The sequence below is a fragment of the Marmota marmota genome, unplaced genomic scaffold (assembly GCF_001458135.2).
Source record: "Marmota marmota marmota unplaced genomic scaffold, marMar, whole genome shotgun sequence".
Taxonomy (NCBI): Eukaryota; Metazoa; Chordata; class Mammalia; order Rodentia; family Sciuridae; genus Marmota; species Marmota marmota.
Window position 1 is genome coordinate 3198080 of NW_026000196.1, and position 20665 is coordinate 3218744.

The 20665-nt window shown below is 40.6% G+C and overlaps 1 protein-coding gene across 6 annotated transcripts in view; it reads left to right on the top strand.

Annotated features, from left to right (window-relative positions):
* Positions 1 to 20665, top strand: part of Homer2 (homer scaffold protein 2) — a 134216-nt gene that overhangs the window by 104307 nt on the left and 9244 nt on the right. For all 6 annotated transcript variants that reach the window (XM_048790180.1, XM_015493013.2, XM_015493014.2 and 3 more), the window contains 2 exons: positions 9703 to 9834; positions 16973 to 17065. In XM_048790180.1, coding sequence (XP_048646137.1) covers positions 9733 to 9834; positions 16973 to 17065 — 195 coding nt within the window. In that variant the 5' untranslated portion in view covers positions 9703 to 9732. The remainder of the gene's footprint in view (positions 1 to 9702; positions 9835 to 16972; positions 17066 to 20665) is intronic.

Genomic DNA, 20665 nt, shown 5'->3' on the forward strand with positions numbered 1-20665 from the left:
TCTCAGGATACCCCCCCCCCCCAATACACACACATTTCACACCATGATGCCCAGCCACCTGGTGTTCCCATAGCCCACTCAGAGTTCTAACTTTACCACTATAGCATCGAGAACTTGACAAAGCCCTGTTCTGCAGAAGGCCCTGGAACATGGAGAGGTAGGGACAGGATTTAGGCACTTAATTATCATTAGCACTCAGGGATTAGAGATAGGGGAAAATTTCTTGCATGGAGAACTGGAACACAGAGCACTGGATGTGATCCCAGCACCATGTCAGCCCTGCTGGACCCACTCTTGACCCAATGAACAACAACAAGTGAAACCAACAGCCAGGTCTTGACCAGATCCTGGGCCTTCAGCTATTCCTCAGTCAAGTGGGGCGTAGAGAAAAGATTAAAGAGCAGTAGCAGCTATGGCCACTGCCTGGTGTTCTGCAGCTTGCACCTTCCTCACTCATGGTTGGGGTACTAATTTCTCTAACCCAGCTTCTACCCTATCTAAATACTCTAGATGGATGGCCTTCCTTCCTGTGGACTGGAATAGGGTCAAGTATGCTGAGATGACTGTTGTTTGTTTGTACTGACACCAATGCCTTCCCCTCAGATTCTTATCCATTGTCTCTGTACAATCAGCTTGGTTGTCCTCTTTGTATTCCTGGCTCCATGTTCACTGGCCTTCCAAGCCTAGAACCCTACTACCTGCTCAGCTGCACATCCTAGGTCTCAGGTGACTAGAGAATGATGTCATGGGCTAGCCACTCAGAGTGGATGCTCCTGGGCTAGAGAAGTATGAATGCTTTCTGGCTTCACCATCATTGTGTTCTACCACATTAAGACAACCCATTTCATTTTAGGCCTTTGATCCCAAATGTTGATCCCAACTTAGATGACAGATTAGCCTTTGGGACCATGTGGACTGTATCTCTGTGACCTTGGGCAGATCTGGGACCTATTGCTAGGCTTCTCTTTGTTGTCCTGGCCACATCATATCCTTACCTTGAGCTTCTGCTTGGTACTTCCAAGTCAATGGTCCTTCACAAGGCAGAGGACTGTTGCTGGTGGAAGAGCAAGTCTGCTCTGCCTCTCCAAACAGAGTAGGTGTGCTTCTGTAACAAGGTGCTGGTATGGAAGGGACTTGGAGATCATTTTGAGCAAAGGCCACACCAGACCCAGCCGCTGTGAGCAGTCTGAAGAGCACAGACTCCCCAGGAGTGGTGGAGTTGTAGCCAGCAGCTTTAGCAGCTGTCATTCCACGCCAGGCTCAGCAAGCTCCTCTTCCCTGTCCAAGCTCTACTTGGTGAAGGATGCATGAAGAGCCAGTCCTACTCCTGAGAGCAATTGGTTCTGCTAATCACAGGAAGACTCTGTATTCAGATTCATTCTTCATTCTTGTTGAAACACTAAGCCATTTCCTTTTTTCAGGGATAGTATTTCATGTGTGAGTTCCAGCTGCTACCTAAAGAAATGAGTGTGTTGCCTCAGTGTTGCCCCAAACTCTAGGAATTATGTGGATTTGTGTCTGTGTATGGGGCTACAGGAGACTGTGAGCTCTCTGGAGGAAGACCATGCCTGGCCCATATTTGGAATTTCAGCACCAATCAGAGTGGGCCACACCAGAGAAGTGGGTGGGGGAGTGAGCAGATGATGAAGTCAGGCCTGGCCACCTCCCCTCCAGGCTGCAGCAGGTATACAGTGTACACAGAAGGATAGTGGGAAGGAGCAAGGTCTCTGCCAAGAAAGAACCAAGGACCAGACCTAGGGTTGCCCTGTTCATGGACAGTGGACAGAGGGCATCTCCCAACTCAGAGCATTACTGTGAGCCATGCAGCACACACCAACAGCCATGATTTATGGTGAGTTTGGGGGCAGAACAGCCAACTGCATTGTAAAGACACTCCGTTTCCAGAGCATTGGTTAATTGAGCCATCATAGCACTTGATTTCATTGTGCTGTTGGCACTCATTACAAACCCAGTTAATCACTGCCATCCTTATGAGGAATTGGCTGTGCCTGTGGGCAAGGCTTGCCTGAAGCAGGTGCTTATCCCAGGTGCTCTGGATAACACTGTTGCCCTTGATTCTCAGTTATTTATAGGATCACAAAAAAGCTCGACTGGAAGAGACCTTAGAGGTCATCTGTTCTACAGATAGCTAGCAGGGTTGTGTCACAAGCCCTGTCTCATTATGATTGTTTAGCTGTTATAAACATCTGAAATCCTGGCTTGTTTCGTATTTTCTTCTAGGAATATAAAATTGCTTTCAAGAACACCCACCATTGTAGTTTCCTCTTTTGAATAAATGTAGAGCACCTTCTGATAAGGGTGTGTGGTGGGAAGGTTCCTACCACACAATAGGGCTTCAATGAATGTTGGTTTTCTTTCTTCCTCATCTGTGTGTTTTTTTTTTAAAGCACCTATTAACAACTTCCTTGAAAGCAGGCAGCATGTTTTTTAATTGCTGTAACCCAGTCCCAGCCTCTTGAGGAAAACTTTTATGTTTTCTGAACTTGCAACTCCCTGGATTTTAGAGTCTTTCATGAAAGTCTTTCATGTGTTGTGCCTCCCCATTTCATGAGCAGCTTCTGGTGATGTCCAGAGCAGGAAAGACTAAAGACTTTTTTGCTTGTCACAAGTAGCTCTTGGTTACAGGTATTTTGTGCATTTTATAAAAACTTGTTTCCAGTGATATGCAGGAACTTGGTCTTTTACACCTAGTAAAGTATCAGAGAAAATTTGCGAGAAAGGTAGGTATATGCAGAACTTGGGACTCCACATTTAAAGTTTGTGCCCAGGGTGCTTTACAAAGCAGCCCCTCTCCCTTCTGGGCTTCAGTTTCTCCCCCCAGACTTCTCTTCCCCACTCCCAAGGAGACACACAGTTCTCATCCAATTCATCATCCTGTTGAGTTAACACCTGTGTTTTCATTCTTTGCTTTCTGGACTTCTAGGAATCTGTTCTTCTGGGATTCCTTCCTAACTTTGTCATAACGTCTGCACTCTGACCTGCTCTTTCTCAGTTGCTGCCTAAAGTCACCCTCCTGCCCCAGGCCTCTTCTTTCTTTGTTTCCTCCTGCTGTATGACATCCTTCCCTTCCATAACCATTTTCCTGCTCATCCCACAGTCATCTTTAGCCCTGTATCTCCTCTGAGACTGGAACCTGCAGGTCCAGCCACTTCTTCTGTCCCCAGCATGATTCTCCAGTGTCTCTATGCAGAAAGGACACTGCCATCTCTCTTCACAATACTCTGCTCACCCTGAAGATTAGCCTCCTTAACAACCAGGTTATTGTTTCGTAGACTTTGTTTTCAACTGTTACATGGTCATTGAACATCTAATAATGTGAACCCTCATGTATTTCCCTTTAGTTGGAAGAAGTGCATGCTTTACCACCTTGACTCAGAATGGGTGGATACACTTTGACTTAGAATATTGTCAAATTACAACCTGATCAACCCATGGTTAGTTGAAAATGTCACAAGTTCAAAGTGTATTGAATACACCTCGCCTACTGAATACCCTCACTTAGCCACATGGTACACTGTAGAGCATCAGTTGTTAACCTTCTGATCACGTCATAGCCTGTGAGCTGGGGCTCATTGCTGCTCCCTAGCATCGTGAAACAGAACTGTAGTGCATATCACTAGCCCACGGACAGATCAAAATTCAAAATTTTAAGTATATTTGTTGAATGAGAATCACTTTCACATCAAAATCAAAGGATCTGAAGTTGAATCATTGTAAGTTGGGGACCATCTGTACTTCAGAAATCCCTTTGTGGGCTGTTCCCTTATCATATGCTCCTCCATTCACCCTCAAGAAATTACCACTGTCTTGAAGTTTGTATTAAGTATTTCCTTGATTTTCTTTGGAGTTTTGCCACATGCATATGTATTTCTAAGCCACGGGTTGGCAAACTTTTTCTTTTTGAGGACCAGAGAGTAATTTTATTTACTTATTTATTTTTTTATAGCCTGTACAGTCTTTGTTGCAGCTATTCCACTTTTCTTTTGTAGCAAGAAAAGAGCCATGGACCAATATGTAAATGAATACATTTTGCTGTGTTCCAATAAAACGTTATTTACAAAAATAGGCTATAGGCTGGATTTGGCCTGAGGGCTATAGTTTGCTGACCCCTGTCCTAAACAGTAAGTTAGTTTTGCCTGCTTTTGACTTTTATACAAATAGAATCATACTGGGGACCTTCTTGTATGTTCTTTACAAATCCTTTCCCCCTCTTTTTAAAATTGTATCTTTGCTGGGCATGGTGGTGCACACCTGTAATCCCAGCAACTCAGGAGGCTGAGGCAGTAGGATTGCAAGTTTGATTCCAGCCTCAGGAATTTAGCAAGGCCCTAAACAACTTAGTGAGACCCTGTCTCAAAATAAAAATAAATAAATAAAATTGAAAAAGGACTGGGAATGGCACTCAAGTGATAAAGTGTCCCTGGGTTCAATCCCCAGTATCAAAAAAAAGAGGGGCTGGGGTTGTGTCTCAGCAGTAGAGGGTGTACCTAGTACATGCGAGGCCCTGGGTTCGATCCTCAGCACCACATAAAAATAAATAAAATAAAGATATTATTTCCAACTACAATTAAAACATAAATATTTATAAAAAAAGAAAAAGAAATTTTCCTGGTAGATATTATTTCATTGTATGAATATATCACAGTTTATCCATTCTGCTGGTGGTAGACATTGTTTTTATAAGCACTGCTACTGTGAACATTCTTGTACATTTCTTCCTATACCTATATAAAAGTTTCTCTGTGGCATATACTCAGGAGTCAAATTGTTATGTGTTAAAAATGTACATTTTGAACTTTAGTAGAGTAAGCCACCTTGTTTTTCAAATGGTTTTAGTAATCTCTGACAGCTTCTATTACTCCACATCTTTGCCCAAACACTTGGTATCATCTAACATGTTTTGACTTTGGTGAGTTCATAATAATAACAACGGTAAAGCCATTTCCACCTGGTTAGCAAAATTGAGCTTATAACTCAGGTTCATCAAATTCAACTTATTCTTTCCAGTCTCCCAAGAGAAGGATCACTTGCCCAGAACTAAGCCTCCTTCAGTCCCTTTGGCCCCAGCTCTTTGTCCCCAGCCTCAGAATGTCCCTGCTGCCCACATGACTGCACATTGCATTCATCACTACAGACCTCAAGCAGAGAAAGATCTTTTCATGTGTGTATTCTTTTCATTCACATCTTAGGTGGGTGAAAGTGAGAAATGAGTCAGAACCTCAAAGAGAAATCGGCCTTCCAAGTGCACAGTTAGCCAGCAATGGAGGGACCCAAGAGGAGCACACACAGAAGGAGCAGAACTTAGAAGCTTCTGTCTGCCCAGCTTGTCAGGAGGGCTTAGTCTTGGCCAAGCCAGGTTTAGCACAGAATGGAGTGACTGTGTTGGTGTGAAGCGAAGGAGGAAGATCCTGGGGTTAACCATTTTTGACAGAGTAATTGCCCAGGATGTCACTCTTGCTGCTTTTGTGAAGGTCAATGCACTGAATTTTCTGGGAGGGATGCCAACCAGCTGTCTCCCTTATTGTGGAGTCAGGCTTACTGTTGTGGCCCTAAGATTGTTCAGATCAACCACATGGTCATGGCCATCTAGGATGGTGTTGAAGGGGTAGATGATGGCTTCTCTTGCCTTTTCTCCTCTTTCCTCTCCTCTGGAGCTAGGAAATCCTAAAGCCCTGGGTAAGCTATTGGGAGCCAGCCAGGGCTTTATAAAGCCCCCAGGGAGCCAGCCTGAGGAATAGTAAGAGCAGCATGGTAAAGAGGGTGGGCTTTCATTTTCTCATCCTGGTCGATCTCCATGTTGTGGAATCCTCTAGATTGTGTTTGATGATTGCCTGGACATCTTGATGCTGGAGATAGGAAGCAGTAGCTGTGCTGAGCCAGGATTAAAGCAGTCCCTCAGCAGAGTTGGCCTGTTGTAGGGAATGAGGAGGACAATGCAACTCCCACTGTAGAATTCTAATGAGTTTCTGCAAAACCATCATTTTGTGTCCAAAGAGCGAACAGACCTTTTGTCTACTCTGGCCTATGGTGATGAGTACACAGTGCAGTTGTGTGGGTAGGAGGAGCATCCTGGGTTTAGAGATGAAGACATGAGACCCAGGGGTCTGAGGGAGGCTTAGTTATGGGTGAGTGAATGGACCCTTCTCTTGGAAGACTGGAGAGAATGAGTTAAGGTGAGTTTGATAGGCAAAAGATGTGGGCTGTGGTCTGAGATCTCAGAATTTGCTCTCCCTGCCCCCTCCCAACATGCTACAGAAGGGAGGAAAGAGATGGGCAGGTGGGATATTAGAGGACTTAGAGAGTGGTTGCAGTGTGAAGTCATACTGGTAAGCTGGGATAGCACATCTGGACACAGTTTTGCTTAATTGATATGAGCAGCTCTCTTATAAAAAGGCACATGCTTTCCATTAACGTTATAGAAAAAGTCCCTAGAGACATGTAGTAAATTGCATCTCTGAACTTTTACAGACTCAGCATTTTGCTTGTAAGTAAGGTATATAGATTCCAGCAGGCCAGTGTTCCATTCCCTCTGATAATAAGCAGGGAAAAAATGGATAAATATGATTTAAAGGCATCAGAGTGCTACAGAAATGATGAAGACTAGAGAGATTGAAATTCCAGGGAGATAAAAGAGGACTACTCAAAGATGAAATTGGCAGCTCTCTTTCTTGAGAGCATTTGCCAGTTCTGGGTGTAGGCTAAAGATGGACTTGGCTCAGATAGAGAGATGCTGCTGGTGGAAAGAGAAATAGGCAAAGCATTTAGCAGTGATGTGCCTTTCAAATTCATGGCTGATTTTCACCACAAGATATTTGCTGAATTTCAAGTCTGTGCCAGAGTGCAAAGAGTTAGGCTGCACATTCCTGAGAGGCAGAGTAAAATTCTCAGATTGACTGTGTGAGTGGAGAACAAAGTTCTACAAAGGAGCTGAAAAAAAAATAATAGAGACTTAAAAGGCCCAGAGAGAGTGGGGAATTGACTCTGGACATTTACATATCCATTCACCTGGGCACTTACTGATTCTAGGACCAGTGAGAGGCTTGGGCATCCGGTGTTGGTCCCTGCTGCTACTTGGTTTACTGCAGGCAGAGAAACTTGCACAAATCTTGATGTTTACATGTAGCTTGAGTGGCTGTAAACACGTGGCTGGGCCCCTTCAAGAGTTGCTAAATTATGAAGATATGTGGATTTGAAGGCTACAGAACTAAGTCAAAAACTTCTTAAGGACAGTATTGAATCTCTAGCAGCCTTTCATGGCAGAGGAGATGAATATCTACCCAGTCGTCAGTTGAAATCACTTAAAGCCCTGCCCTAAACACAGAGGTGAACCAGAGGTAGACTGAGTTTTACCAGCACTGAACCTCAACCCTGAGAAGTAGGAGTATCCTATCTACCTACTTGTCTAGCAGAAAAAAAGGGAACATTTCCCTGGTAGAAGATAACAGCATGTGGAACCTTAACAATTCTTTCATACCCATTTTCCAACATACAGTAAAAAATTACTAGACATGGAAAAACATGAAACCATATATACTTAGGTCAAAATGAAACCCCAGATAATAGAAACAGGTTAAGATATAATCCAGATGTTAAAGAGTTTTCATCAAGGACTTTAAAATAACCGATTAGTATATTCAAGGAAAAGGAGAAGGAAAATGGATGAAATAGGTGATGGGAAGAAGACTAAGAATTAACTAAGTCTCCCCAGAGACTTAAAATTTATTCAAATGGATATTCTAGAACTAAAAAAAATTGCAATATTTGAAAATAAGAGGTCAGTGGGTAGATTTAACAGCACATTGGTTCAATATCAATAGCCAAGGATGGTGAGCTAGAAAGCAGATCAATAAAAAGTACCGAAATTGAAGCAGGGAAAACCAAGAAAGGAGGGAAAAATAATTGGTGAGTATAAAAAATGCTGGACACACTCAGCAGGTCAGACACATGTGTAACTGGAGTCCTAGAAGAGGCAGAGAGATAGTGGAGCAGAAGCAGTGTCTTGGAGGGAGAGTTAAGAAGGTGAGTGAACCTCCAAGCAGGATAGATGGATTCTGCTCTTGAAGTAAAGTAATACATACTTTCTACCCTTTTAGTCATTTTCTAGTTTTATCACATTGAACAAGTCACTTGACCTTGATGAGTCTCAGTTTACCCTTCTGTAAAAATAAGGTTTAGATAAAAGATTCTCTGAAAAGATTCCTTAGAAACAGTTACATTCTAAAGAAATACCAGAGTGTCACTGTCATAATTCCAGCTTGACTGACTCTGGGACAGCCTGGGGCAAACTTGAGAGCTGTGTCCCATACTCTCTTCAGTCTCTGTCTACTGCCATTCAAGGGGACTTGTAAGAGGTTGTGTGACTCACCTCAGGTCATAGGTCTGCAGTGAAGGCAGGCAGAAGAAAATGATTTAAACCCATCAAGTTTCTGGATGTGTCTAGGCATTGTTTTGTCCTTCCCAGATCCTAGAAGTTGGGAAATGACCAGGGTCAGTGTTCTGGAATCGTGAATCCATTCTGATCCACTCTCAGCCACATACCTTCCCTGGGTCTGCCTTGGTCCTTCCATGTCAGTCCTGCCTGGGGCTGAGTCAGAATTCTACCAGTTCCCAAGGTCTCAGGGCCATTCCCCTATACCAGCCCATGGTTTAGATCTGCATTTTTCCACAGCCCTCTCCTCTGCCCCATTTCTTGATTATGTCCAGTGATAGCAGGCAGGTCACTTTACTGTGTTTACTAGCTTTATATCTTTAGTTAAGCTGAAGGCCTGACATATAGTAAATGCTGAATAAGTGTTTATTGATTGAATGATTGCATGGTGTGCTGAATATCATCCCTTTACCCCTCTAGATCCATTCTCTACCCTTCTTCACTCTGTTCTGGTTCCGGAGAGGCTAACCTGCAGATGACATCAATGGGCTTCCAGGTCCTTTTACTTCTGGATGGGTTTGGCAAATAGCAAATGGAGGTCAGAGGGAGATAGGGGACGGTATTTGTTCCCCTGGCTCTTGTTCCTGTGCTGGCTGTGTCCCTCAACAGAAAGTCACCTCCCTTTTCAAGGCAGCCTGCTCCATATGATCCTCCCTTTTCAAGGTGTGTCTTCTTTCCATTCAGTCTTCCTTTTAGGTCAAGAGTAGTGAGAGCTAGCACCAGGGTCCTATTCCATCCTTTACAGTTTCTGCCTTGCTCACACCTATATAATTACTGTCCTTATAAATTAACTCTCCACAAATTATCCTAATTGGAGTGTACCTTTCCTTCCTGCTGGAAAGCAGCAGGCTCTAGTTGCTTATGGAGATTTAAAATGGTTGAACTGGACACTGGAGCTGCAGGTGATTAAAACAGGTATGTAGATCAGTTCTTCTAAGAATGTGTGCTATGGCTACCACTAAGGGTGCTCTGATGTGTGGCAATTTGGGGGCAATAAATAGCAGTTTTGGGTACTATTCTTGACTTACGAGAGGCATTCTCCCACTGATAACATGTAAGATCTTATTTTAGACTGCCTATTTAGTGTCTTAAATTGCCTCTTATCATTGTTGTGAATCTGACTCAACATGGGATGTGCCAGAAGAACGTAGGACCAAATATAAAAGGGCAAGAGAAGTACGCTGTAATTTTAAGACGTGACTGTGGTGTCCAATTCAGTGTTTACATTTCTCCTCTCCAATGTTTTCCTGCAGGTGATCATAAACAGCACAATCACGCCGAATATGACCTTCACCAAAACGTCACAGAAGTTTGGGCAGTGGGCAGACAGCAGAGCCAACACGGTGTTTGGTTTGGGGTTTTCTTCTGAGCAGCAGCTGACAAAGGTACATGGTCCTTTATACAGCATAATAAGCACCACCGCTCTCATTCAGAAATTGCCTTCTGAGGAATGGAGTGGTGCTTTCGGTGAGCAAGAATCCTTTATGGTCTTGCACTTCACCCTTCTGGCATCACAGCACTGCCAATGCAGGTGCCCTTCCCCAAATACCAGGTTCCTTGAAAACAGGAAATCCATCTCTTAACAAGTGCCACTTCAGGGACTGAACCAGTGAGTACAGTCCTTCCTTCCTCCAGTGTCTGCTTCTGCCTTTTGTGTCTGGCAGGGTTAGTGGGCTTGTCTGCCCAATTCTTGTCTACTAGATTTTCAGGATCCATGTGAGGAAAGAGTTGTCAGCAGGTCCTTACCCCTGGACTCCTGAGGAAGAGACTATGATCCTGCTCCCAGCAGCAGTGCATCTTGATGGAACAAACTTGTTACATCTTTTAAAGGATAGCACAGTTTGTCTTTGACATTCATTGCTGTCAGTGATTCTCTGTTTGGAGCCCTCAGAAAAGGGGAGTAAGATAATGCTTAGTAGGAGTTTCTAGCCTGGAGTCCCCACACCCCTTAAAATGCCAAACAGTGCTTTGTATGTGTGTGGGAGGTGCTCCCCCCTCCACAGAGAGGATTCATAGCTGATTCATTCTCCAAGGATCTAGACACACCTGAGAATGACTAGAAAGGTCTTGCAGAGCAGATCATAGCTGACTGCAGAATAGGGGTAGCTGAGGGAACAAACTGATGGTCTCTGAGCAGCCTTACTCAGCCATTTTAAGGGGGCTGAAAGCTTGTTTTAGGAGAATAAATTTCCTTTTAGGATTGTAGAAGAGCCCTGTGTAAGTATTAAGAATGTTTGAGTTGAAAGTAATATTGATTAATTTATATGACATAGGAATTTATTAGAAGAATGTCAGAGTATCTCAAGGAATCCAAGGGAAAGTTGAAAAGCTAGGCCAGCTAGAATTAGGCTGGTTTCCAGAAGCATGGCTGAAGAAGTTTTTTTCATCTAGACTGTTGCCATTAACATCTGGCTGACTATCTGGGCAGGTATTTATTGGGCTCCTGCTCTGCTGACACTGTGCTAGGCACTGAGGGTGCAGAGACATTTTAGGAGGAGCTCCATAAAATTCCAGATTCTTGGGGAATTGCATACTACAACCTCAGCTATTTGAGTTCCTGTGTGTACCATGTTGTGAGATGGAAAAGAGGAGCAAGAGCCCTGAGGGCAGAGAGAATTTATGTAAAGTAGAAGCAAGTGTGATTGATGGTGACTGGCAGGGTGAGCAGCCAGAGCCTCTGTCTGGGTTTTGCATGGTTTTCCCTTCAGTAGAGGTGCCCAGTGGGGAAGGGAATGGTGGGAGCACCCCACTCCCCAGGGCTCTCCCAGCTCCCTCATAGCCAGAGGAAGGGGTTTGGGAACCTCAGACTGCTGGGGAGGTTCCTGGGTCCTGACTGGGCTCATCTTCACACAGGCTCCTGATCTTGTCCAGGACCAGGGGTTCCTTCCTGAAGCTTGGGATGGTTTGAGAGAATCAGTGATAGCTTTCCTGGAATAATTTCTTTAGTATTCAGAGGAATTGAAGTAGCTAGAAGGATAAAGGGAGAAAGTTTCTATGAAAAGAATCAAAAGCAAAACTCCAGACAAAAACCTAGAATAAGTTGTTGAAGTTCAATTCTTTGTGCCTCAGAGAGCTGAAGAGACCTTGAGCTGTGCCTGCCTCCAAGGGCGGCCACTTCTAAATTTTCTCAGACAGAAGAAAATGTCCTATCATTAAGGAGGAGTATCCTGTCTTCCTGAGTCATTCAGTCTCTGGCAGCACTAGAGTCTCTGCTCTTTGACTGTGACCTGTCATTATTATAAAGACTTCTCAAATAAACTCTTGGATGAATGTTTCCTTTGTCCAAAATATTTCAAATCAACTTTCCCCATTCTCTTTGAAGGGAGCCATTAACCACACACTGATAAATTATCATGAATTGAAGCCGGCAGTCTTGACAAGTAGCAATTAGCTACACTGAAGGAACTTGGGCCTAAAGGGTTCCCAAGGCGTGTGCTGAGGGACATCTGTGGCTGAGTATTCCTGACTTCCCAGAGATACCACCCACAGACCCTAGGGGAATTGGTGATCAAACACTCCAGGCTAGAGAAAGGAACCAGCGTGTGCATTTTCATTTATGCCTACTTCTCTCTCTGACCTCCAAAATGAAAATAGATACCTTGGTCTTAACAGCTGTCATTATAAGGACCACTTCACAGCCACAGTCCAGAAAATATTTCAGGGAAACTTTCTACTCTTGAGACAGCCTTTACAAAAATAATAGATGCTGTTTGTTCCCAGAAATAAACTGGGACTCCTCTGTCCACCCACTGGAAAGACACAATACCTCAGCCCACTAAAGAACATTGAAAAGGAGCTTGCATGTTCAGATAAAAGGAAGAGCTTATGAAAAAAAGACAAAAGGAGAGAGAGAACCAAATATAAGAATGAACCAGTTATTGAAGTTTAGATTCTTTCTGGCATCTGACCTCAAGTTGTCACTGTTCTAAGTTTGGCTTTATCTCATTCATAGAAGGAAACACATTCTTCCATTAAGGAGAGCAGTCCAAGGATGAAGTCATGAGTGCTGCATGGCTTGATTTTTTTTTGGGGGGGGGTGGTGCTGGGGATCGAACCCAGGGCTTCGTGCATGTGAGGAAAGCACTCTACCAACTGAGTACTCCCCAACCCAATGAGTGCTTCATGGTTGATCCATCTCAACCCTAATACACATGTGACATTTGCTTTCAACAAATTTCAGTAATTTTATCCATTATTCAAAAATGTCCCCTCTCTTTACTTCCTTAACTCAGTGTAGTTGTAAGAACATTATCCAGTCTCCTTTTTGTCACCTGATTTAGGGTGAATTTTTTGGGGGGAGGGGGTACCAGGGATTTAATCCAGGACGGCTTTACCACTGAGCCACATCCCCACACCTTTTTATTTTTTATTTTTGAGACCAAGTCTCACTAAATTGCTTAGGGCCTTACTAAATTGCTGAGGCTTTCCTTGAACTTGGGATCCTCCTGCCTCAGCCTCCCAAGTTGCTGGGATTATAGAAGTGCACAATGATGCCCCACAACGGTGACTTTTTAAAAATGTGGGATATTAATCATTCTTTTGATATGTTTCAGATAGAATGCTTTTGACTACAAGTAACAGAAAGCAAATTGTAGTGCTTAAATAAAGAGGGTATTCTTCTCATGCAAAAGAGAAGTCCTGAGATAGGTAGTTGCTGACATGACTTCATAGTGTTAGATCTGAGAGTTCTGCATCATATTTTTGTATGTTTGTTCTTCTATTGACCTTTCCTTCTTGGTGATAAGATGGCTACTTAAGCTCTGTACATAACATCTGCTCTCACAGCAAGATTGGGAGAAAGCAGAACCACAATACTTCCCTTGAAAACTTCATGGCTGACTTCTTAGATTCCATTGTCAGCCCTGGATCCCTAACCCCTTCTCCCTCAAATAATAAATACAAGGAAGTAGGTTGCTATGATCATTCTCCAGCACCTATGAAATTTTTACTCCAGACAAATTTGAGATTCTGTTAAGCTAAGAAAAACGAAAAAAAAAAAAAAGATTATGAATGGCAAATGTATTGTCTGCCATAGGTCTTCAGTGGCCAAGACTAAGAAAAACCATAGACAAAATCGAGCACTATTAGTCTGTCATTTTCCATGATAATGGTGGTGATTATTTTGATCATCTTCTATCTAAAGCCAAACTTAGAACTGTAATGTTCTTACAACTACAATTTAAAATTATTACCACAACTTTAAAAACTATATAAAATGATCTTAATAATAAAGACATGAGAATTTGGCAATGTATTTCAGAAACCTTTCTGGTTTGACTTGCCATTGACTTATGGGTTTCATTTACAGGAATGCTTTTGAAAGAAATAATGGCAATGGAGTACAAAGATTTAGCTACAAGGATTTTCCTTGCATCATCATTTTGAAGAACAACCAAAGAAAGGAAAAAAAGGGGAGAAAGAATCTAAATAACCAGCAGTAGGAAATTAGTTAAATAACCCGTGCATCCCTCAGCATAATATTGTGCAGCAATTAAGATAATATGGTAGAGGGGCTGGGGATGTGGCTCAAGCGGTAGCGCGCTGGCCTGGCATGCGTGCGGCCTGGGTTCTATCCTCAGCACCATATACAAACAAAGATGTTGTGTCTGCCAATAACTAAAAAATAAATATTAAAAAATTCTCTCTCTCTCTCTCAAAAAAAAGAGTGGAAATGCACATCATTTAAAAAAAAAGATAATGTGGTAGAAAATCATAATTGCATGGAAGTATTACTGTCATATTGTTAATTTCAGAAGAGGCTATAAAATGAGATGTACAACATCATTTCAGTTTTTAAAAGAAATATTTGTATGTATGTGATGGATGCATATATACATATAGAAAATATCAGAAGTTTGTATGGTTAGTGCTTATTTCCAGGTGATAGGACGATAGTTTTTAAAAATATTTAATTCTAAATATACTTTCCAAATTTTCAAGCATATATGCTTTTATTCAATAATGGGAAAATATTAGAAAACTGTAGACTTCATGAAAATTTTTCACCAAAGGATAATCATTTGGCACTTCTCTTAAGTGGTAAAGTCTCTGAAGGGGACTATTCTTCCATCAACACCCAGAGCTCTCTGGATTGCTTCCAATTTTTCATTATTGTAGGCAAAGCTAGAATTATGATCATTGTGTTGAAGCTTCCCCTCCCCCCCCCATTTTCTCAAGTATTTTTGCAGAATAGTTTCCCAGAAGCTTTATCACTGAGTCGGTAGGTATGAACTTTTTTTTTCACTCATGATACATATTTTCAAATTGCTTCTCAATGGGGCTGTACCAAAACACAATGCTACCAGAAAGATCTTGCCAGCACTGAGGTTGATAATTATATTTAGTGTTTGCTAATTTAGCAGGCAAAGAATTGTTCCTTATTATTTTGATTTGCATTTCCAGCAAGGCTGAACAGTCTTCTCTCTATGTTGTTTAGTTATTCTACTTTTTGTTCATGAATTTTGCCATTTATCTATCGGAATTTTCATATTTTCCTTTTCATCTTGTACAAATTCTTTCTGCACTAAAAATAATAACCCTTTTTTCTGTTGTCCTAGCTTAGCTATAGACCATTTCCCCGACTGCTGTTTTCCTTCTTCTTTGGTTTTTTTCCCTTTTATGTTTAAATTGTTATACAGTCAAGCCTGTCACTTTTGTGATTTTCTTTGATTTCTTCCAAGTTTGGAAAATTACCTTCCCACCCTTCAAGTAGAAGTTCAATAAGCATTCAATGTTGTTTGTATCTAGATTTTTTTAGTGTTTAACTTTTTTTCACACTTACCCATTATAACTGATTAGTGATTTAACATGCTGCTGGTTTGTGGTAAGGATTTAAATTCTTTGCCCTACAGTTTTCTAAAGTTATCTTAATTATAATTATAATTATAATTATCTTAATTATAATTAATTATAATTATTAATTATAATTATTAATTATAATTATTAATTATAATTGGGATGCACAGACCTGAACCCAGGGCTCATTCATTCACTGAGCAATCTCATTTGTGCCTGCTTTCTGCCAGGTGTGGAGGAGGGTGCAAAAATGAAGAGGTAGGGACTCCGCCATCATGGAGTGCATGACATGAAGTTTTTCCTGAAGGAAGTTCCTTCCTGAAGAGGAAGGAGGCTTTGTCCATCCCTGCTGAGCTTTACATGTTTCAAGCAAATGATAATGTGATTTTCCTCTGACAGCTTTGGAAAGGTTAAATATGAAGCCCCATGGCTGTGGCTTTATTAATGGGGCCTGCAGCAGCAACTCTGGGCCAAAACCAAAAGGCTGACCTTTTCTGCTTAGACCAGGGTGCTGAGTTCACCAGCATCTGTTATCTGTCAAGATCTCCTTGAAGCATACTACTGTTGTGGGCATTGTGAAGATACTCAGAGGACAGCCTATGCTCACAAATAGATGAGTCCTAAGCAGGACCCTCAGAATTGTCTTTAGCCTTGCAACCTGCAACTTTCTGTTTCTCTTAGGAACTACATTTAGTTCTCCTTGCTTTGTAATATCAGGATTATCTATTAGAAACTGTTCTCTGTTCAAACATCACATTTGCTAATGAAAATCAGTCACCTTGTCAGTGATTGTGAGCCAGTGATTACTTTGATAGCTCTAGGATTTTAAGATTTTTTTTATATGGAAATGTTAAAACATTTTAAAAAGTAGAGAGCACAGATTAATGAACACTACACATATCACCTAGATTTAACACTTATTAGCATCTTGCCACACTTCCTTATCTCTTTTATTAGTGTACTTTATTTTTTTATTTATTGGTTCTTTTTAGTTCTACATGACAGTAAAATCCATTTTGACATAATTATAAAAGCATGGAATATATCTTGTTAATTCAATCCCCAGTCCGTCTCCTTCCCCTCCCTCACCGACCTCCCTTCCTTCTTCCCTATTGATCTTTCTGCCATTTACCGGTAGTTATTTTATTTTAATTAATTTCTTGTTGATGTACACATGATGAGATTCACTGTGGTATATTCACATATGTATATAGGAAAGTTATTAGTGTACTTTAAACAAATTACATGATGATTAAGGTTATAATCATAGGCTGTATTTGACTGTTTTGTGTCTTTTTCTAAAAAATCTAAGAATAGTTTCCCCAAGGTTTTGGGCATTTTTCTTTTCTGTGGCATTAACTTCTGAGAGTTCTTGGATCTTTTCAATAGGGTTCATTAAGTTTGTCATGGATCCCATCTGTAATGTAGTTATGTTTCTCTTGATGCTTTTGTATTAGTTACTATAAACCTACGGGCTTTGTTTGTTTGTTTGTTTATCATCATCAAACTAGCTTCAGTAGCTTTGAAACTGGTTCAGATCTGACGTGGGCCAATAGTATTTACTAGAAAAATTTCTTATATTCATATATTTTAAACCTCAAATAAAATTATCTTGAGTTTATATAGAATTTATTGGCTTAAAAAGGATACAGAATAATAAAAATGGGTTTTGAATAACAGCCAAGAATAACATTAATAAAAACCTTAATAACTATTTTTGGTATTCAGTTTGCAGATAAGTTCCAGGAGGTAAAAGAAGCTGCCAAATTAGCCAAAGACAAATCCCAGGAGAAAATCGAGACTTCGAGTAATCATTCCCAAGTAAGTCATTTATCCATGAAACAAATCTGAATGTGATTGTGATCAAGATTCCTCGTTCCTTGGTGCTCTTGGCAAGAAATGAATTTTAGCAGCAGGGTTTTGAAGGCTGTTCACAATAAGGGGTATGTGACATATTTTTATGAGACTTAAATTTCAACCATAATACTATAGTTTTGACAGAAAATGGTTGATGAGATTGGAATTAACGCATGTCCCTAGACCTTGAGAAACAGGTGGTGGTCATTCTGTGTTTAAATGTTGGCAGCAAAGCAGCATGTTTTCTTGCTGTGTTGGGAGGTGAGGTCTGTATATAGGATTCTCATTGGTGGATGCAGGCACCTAGTACCCATCAGAGAGAAAACTTGATACCAGAGAGCCCTCTGTCTTAGTCCTGTAGATAGGAGTCAGGTAGGAGATGGTATTCCCACAGCTCTGTCTTAGCCAGAGAAGAACTGGCTTTTTCAGGAATTGAGGGTGTCTGTCTGCTATAAAGTATGATGAGTGGCTAAGGATCTACTTTAACCTAAAGTAAAAATACCAGCATTGCTGGTGTCTACACTGATACATGTGGTGGTGATGGAAGGCTTGACAGAGAGATTTCAGGATCAAGGGGTTGGAGTCAGGAATCAGCATGCTGTATTAGCAGCAGTCAGGACTCTGCCTAGCTGGGCTGAGGTGTGCTGTAGGATGTGTGGGGACGTTCTTGGAGATACTGTGAAAAGACCCAGACTTCTTCATTAGTGGGTAGTTTATTATTTTTTAGCTCCTTGTTTATTACTGGGTAGTTGGTGGACATTGGAGGTTCTATGACTGTTGATCTGGAATTGACCTGAGGGTTGTGTGCAGGTGGAAAGGCAGTTGGGAGTGGCTCAGGGCAGAAAGATTTTTGAGGAAGCTATAGAGGGGAAGGTGGCTGGGCCCTGGTAGCCTCTGGCAAATGACGAAGAAATGGATGTCAGGGACAGCTCCCAGGAAGAGAGCCAAGAGACCCATGCATGTGAAGTGGTCATGCTCAACACTGCAGACTTTACCATCAGTCTCACAGAAGCAATAGCTGAAGCCTGGGTGCACCAGGAAGCAGGGAGGAGAGGAGTGCAAAAGCCCAGCCCTGGAAAGTGAGCCCAGTTACAGAAAAAGAGCCAGTGAAAAGGCAAGGGAGGAAGGAACTCTAGCATCATGGAACCTAAGGCAGTGCTTTCACAGCACTCAGAGCTAACAGAGGAGGGGAGAGGAGGCTGAGAGGGACCCTGGTCTTGTCAGGAGACTTGGTGACTTGGAGTGTTTCACGGATAGGACCTAGTTCTGTCTGGAGTTACATTCCCAACACCTTGTCCTGGGCTCACCATATTAAAGATGCCCCATATGGATTTATGGAAATGAAGTGTATTAGGCTTCAGATAGATGGGAACTTTCTAAATAATCTATAATCTCTATGCTGTTTATTTAGTATTAACACTGTTAATTTAGTTTTATTAATTATTAAGTAATCTCTCAGGATCTATAAAATTGTGTGTAAATTTTATAGAAATTGTCCATGGTATAGAGATTCTAATAAAATGTCTTTTTTCTGAATACAGACTTTATAGTGATATCTTTAAACTTAAACATCTGAATTTCTCTATATGTCTTTGTTTTAAAATTTGTCCCCCCAAAAGTATTTTAAAACTTGGAAAAACCAAGTATACCCAATGTTTGTCTATATATATACACACACACACACACACAACACATACATTAATTATATTGGAATGAAATTTTGTCTCTAAGATTTGGTTTTTATTTATTGTTCCTGATATTTCCCCAGAAATCGAGATCATTGTGCATTTTTCTTATTTTTATTCAAAATCAGTTACTTGTTTTCCTGAATCTCTTTGACCAGGATTTCCAAGTAGTTGAAGATTTAAACGACCTAATTTCAAAAACACTAAAAATGAGTTTTGTGACTATAAAAATGATACATATGTATTGTAGAATTAAAACATATACTACAAAAAAAGGAATAAAAATCATCTGCTTTCTTACCACTTAAAGATGCCTTTTTGTAGTATGTTGGTTTGTATCTTTTTTTTAAATATAGCTTTTGAGTAAATTTTTCTATTACGCTTTATAACCTTTATTTATTTTTTTTTTTTGAGAGAGAGAGAGAGAGAGAGAGAGAGAGAGAGAGAAAGAGAGAGAGAATTTTTTAATGTTTATTTAGTTTTCGGCGGACACAACATCTTTGTTTGTACGTGGTGCTGAGGATCGAACCCGGGCCACACGCACGCCAGGCGAGCACGCTACCGCTTGAGCCACATCCCCAGCCCACGCTTTATAACCTTTATTAAATTTTTTTATGTCATAATAATTTCTTTGTATTTTCAAGTATTCCCTTTCAAATCTGTTTGTCAGGATTTGTACCATTAGCCTCTTGTGATTTGGGACATCCATGTTGTTTCTCATTTTTCATTATTATAAATAACACTATGATGAGTGTTCTTGCCTCATCTTTGTGCATTTGACAGTTTCTGCAGAATAAATCCTTGAGATGGAGCATGAGTTGAGGTCCTAGGCATTCTTAAAGCTTTTGATGCACACAGTTACACTTGGCCTTCAAAAGTGTGCAGTTCTAGCTCCTACTTCCCCCAAATGAGGCTTTTTCTTCTCATATCCTTGCCAAGAAAGCTTTGTTGATTTGATTTTAAAAAATGTACTTCATTGCCTTTTTCTCCTCTTGTATTTCTTTTCTACTGACATTAGATATTGTTTATGTTTATTAAATGTATACATTTCTTCTTTTGTAAATATCAATAGTCTTTTTCCTTCTTAAAATAAATTGAGGAGACATTTCTCTTATATTGTATTGATTCCTAAGGGGTTTACATATTTTTTTAACATGGAAACTTTTCACATGTAGAAATCTAGGCAGAATTATATAATGAACCTCCACATACATGTAGGTCAGCTTTAATGATTGGTAATCTGTGACCGATATTTTTATCTATGCCCCACACTTTACCCCGACCCCGATATTTTAAAGCAAATCCCTGATATTTCATCTATAAATATTTCAGTATGTAGCTCTAAAAGATGAGAACTCTTTTTTAATATAGAAAAGATATTAACATTTTGTTTTTAATATCTGCTGCAAATATTTCCCCTGGCTTTTCTTTGCATTTTAATTTTGTTTATGACTTTTTTTTTGTAATGCAGAAATTTAGTTAAGTGTATACATCATTTCCTACATGGTTCCTTCCTTTGCCTTTATGCTTATTTAAGGCCAAATAAGATTTTTCTAAGATCTTATCCAAGACCAGATAGATTTCACCTCCTTGTGGTTTGACTTATCACAGAAAACACTTCGGGATATTCATAACAATGCTAAGTAGTAATAGAGAAGCAGACATCCATATCTTGTTCCTGTTTTCTTGATGAGTATGTTGATCTAACTCTCCATATCCCCAGGATTTTTAAACTGTCTCAACTCATAATACTTTTTCTCTGTCTTCATTAACTATTTCTTATTCTTTGGTGTTTGGAATAATTCCTTCTCCTTTTTTTTTTTTAAAGAGAGAGAGAAATTTTCTAATATTTTTTTAGTTTTGGGTGGACACAACATCT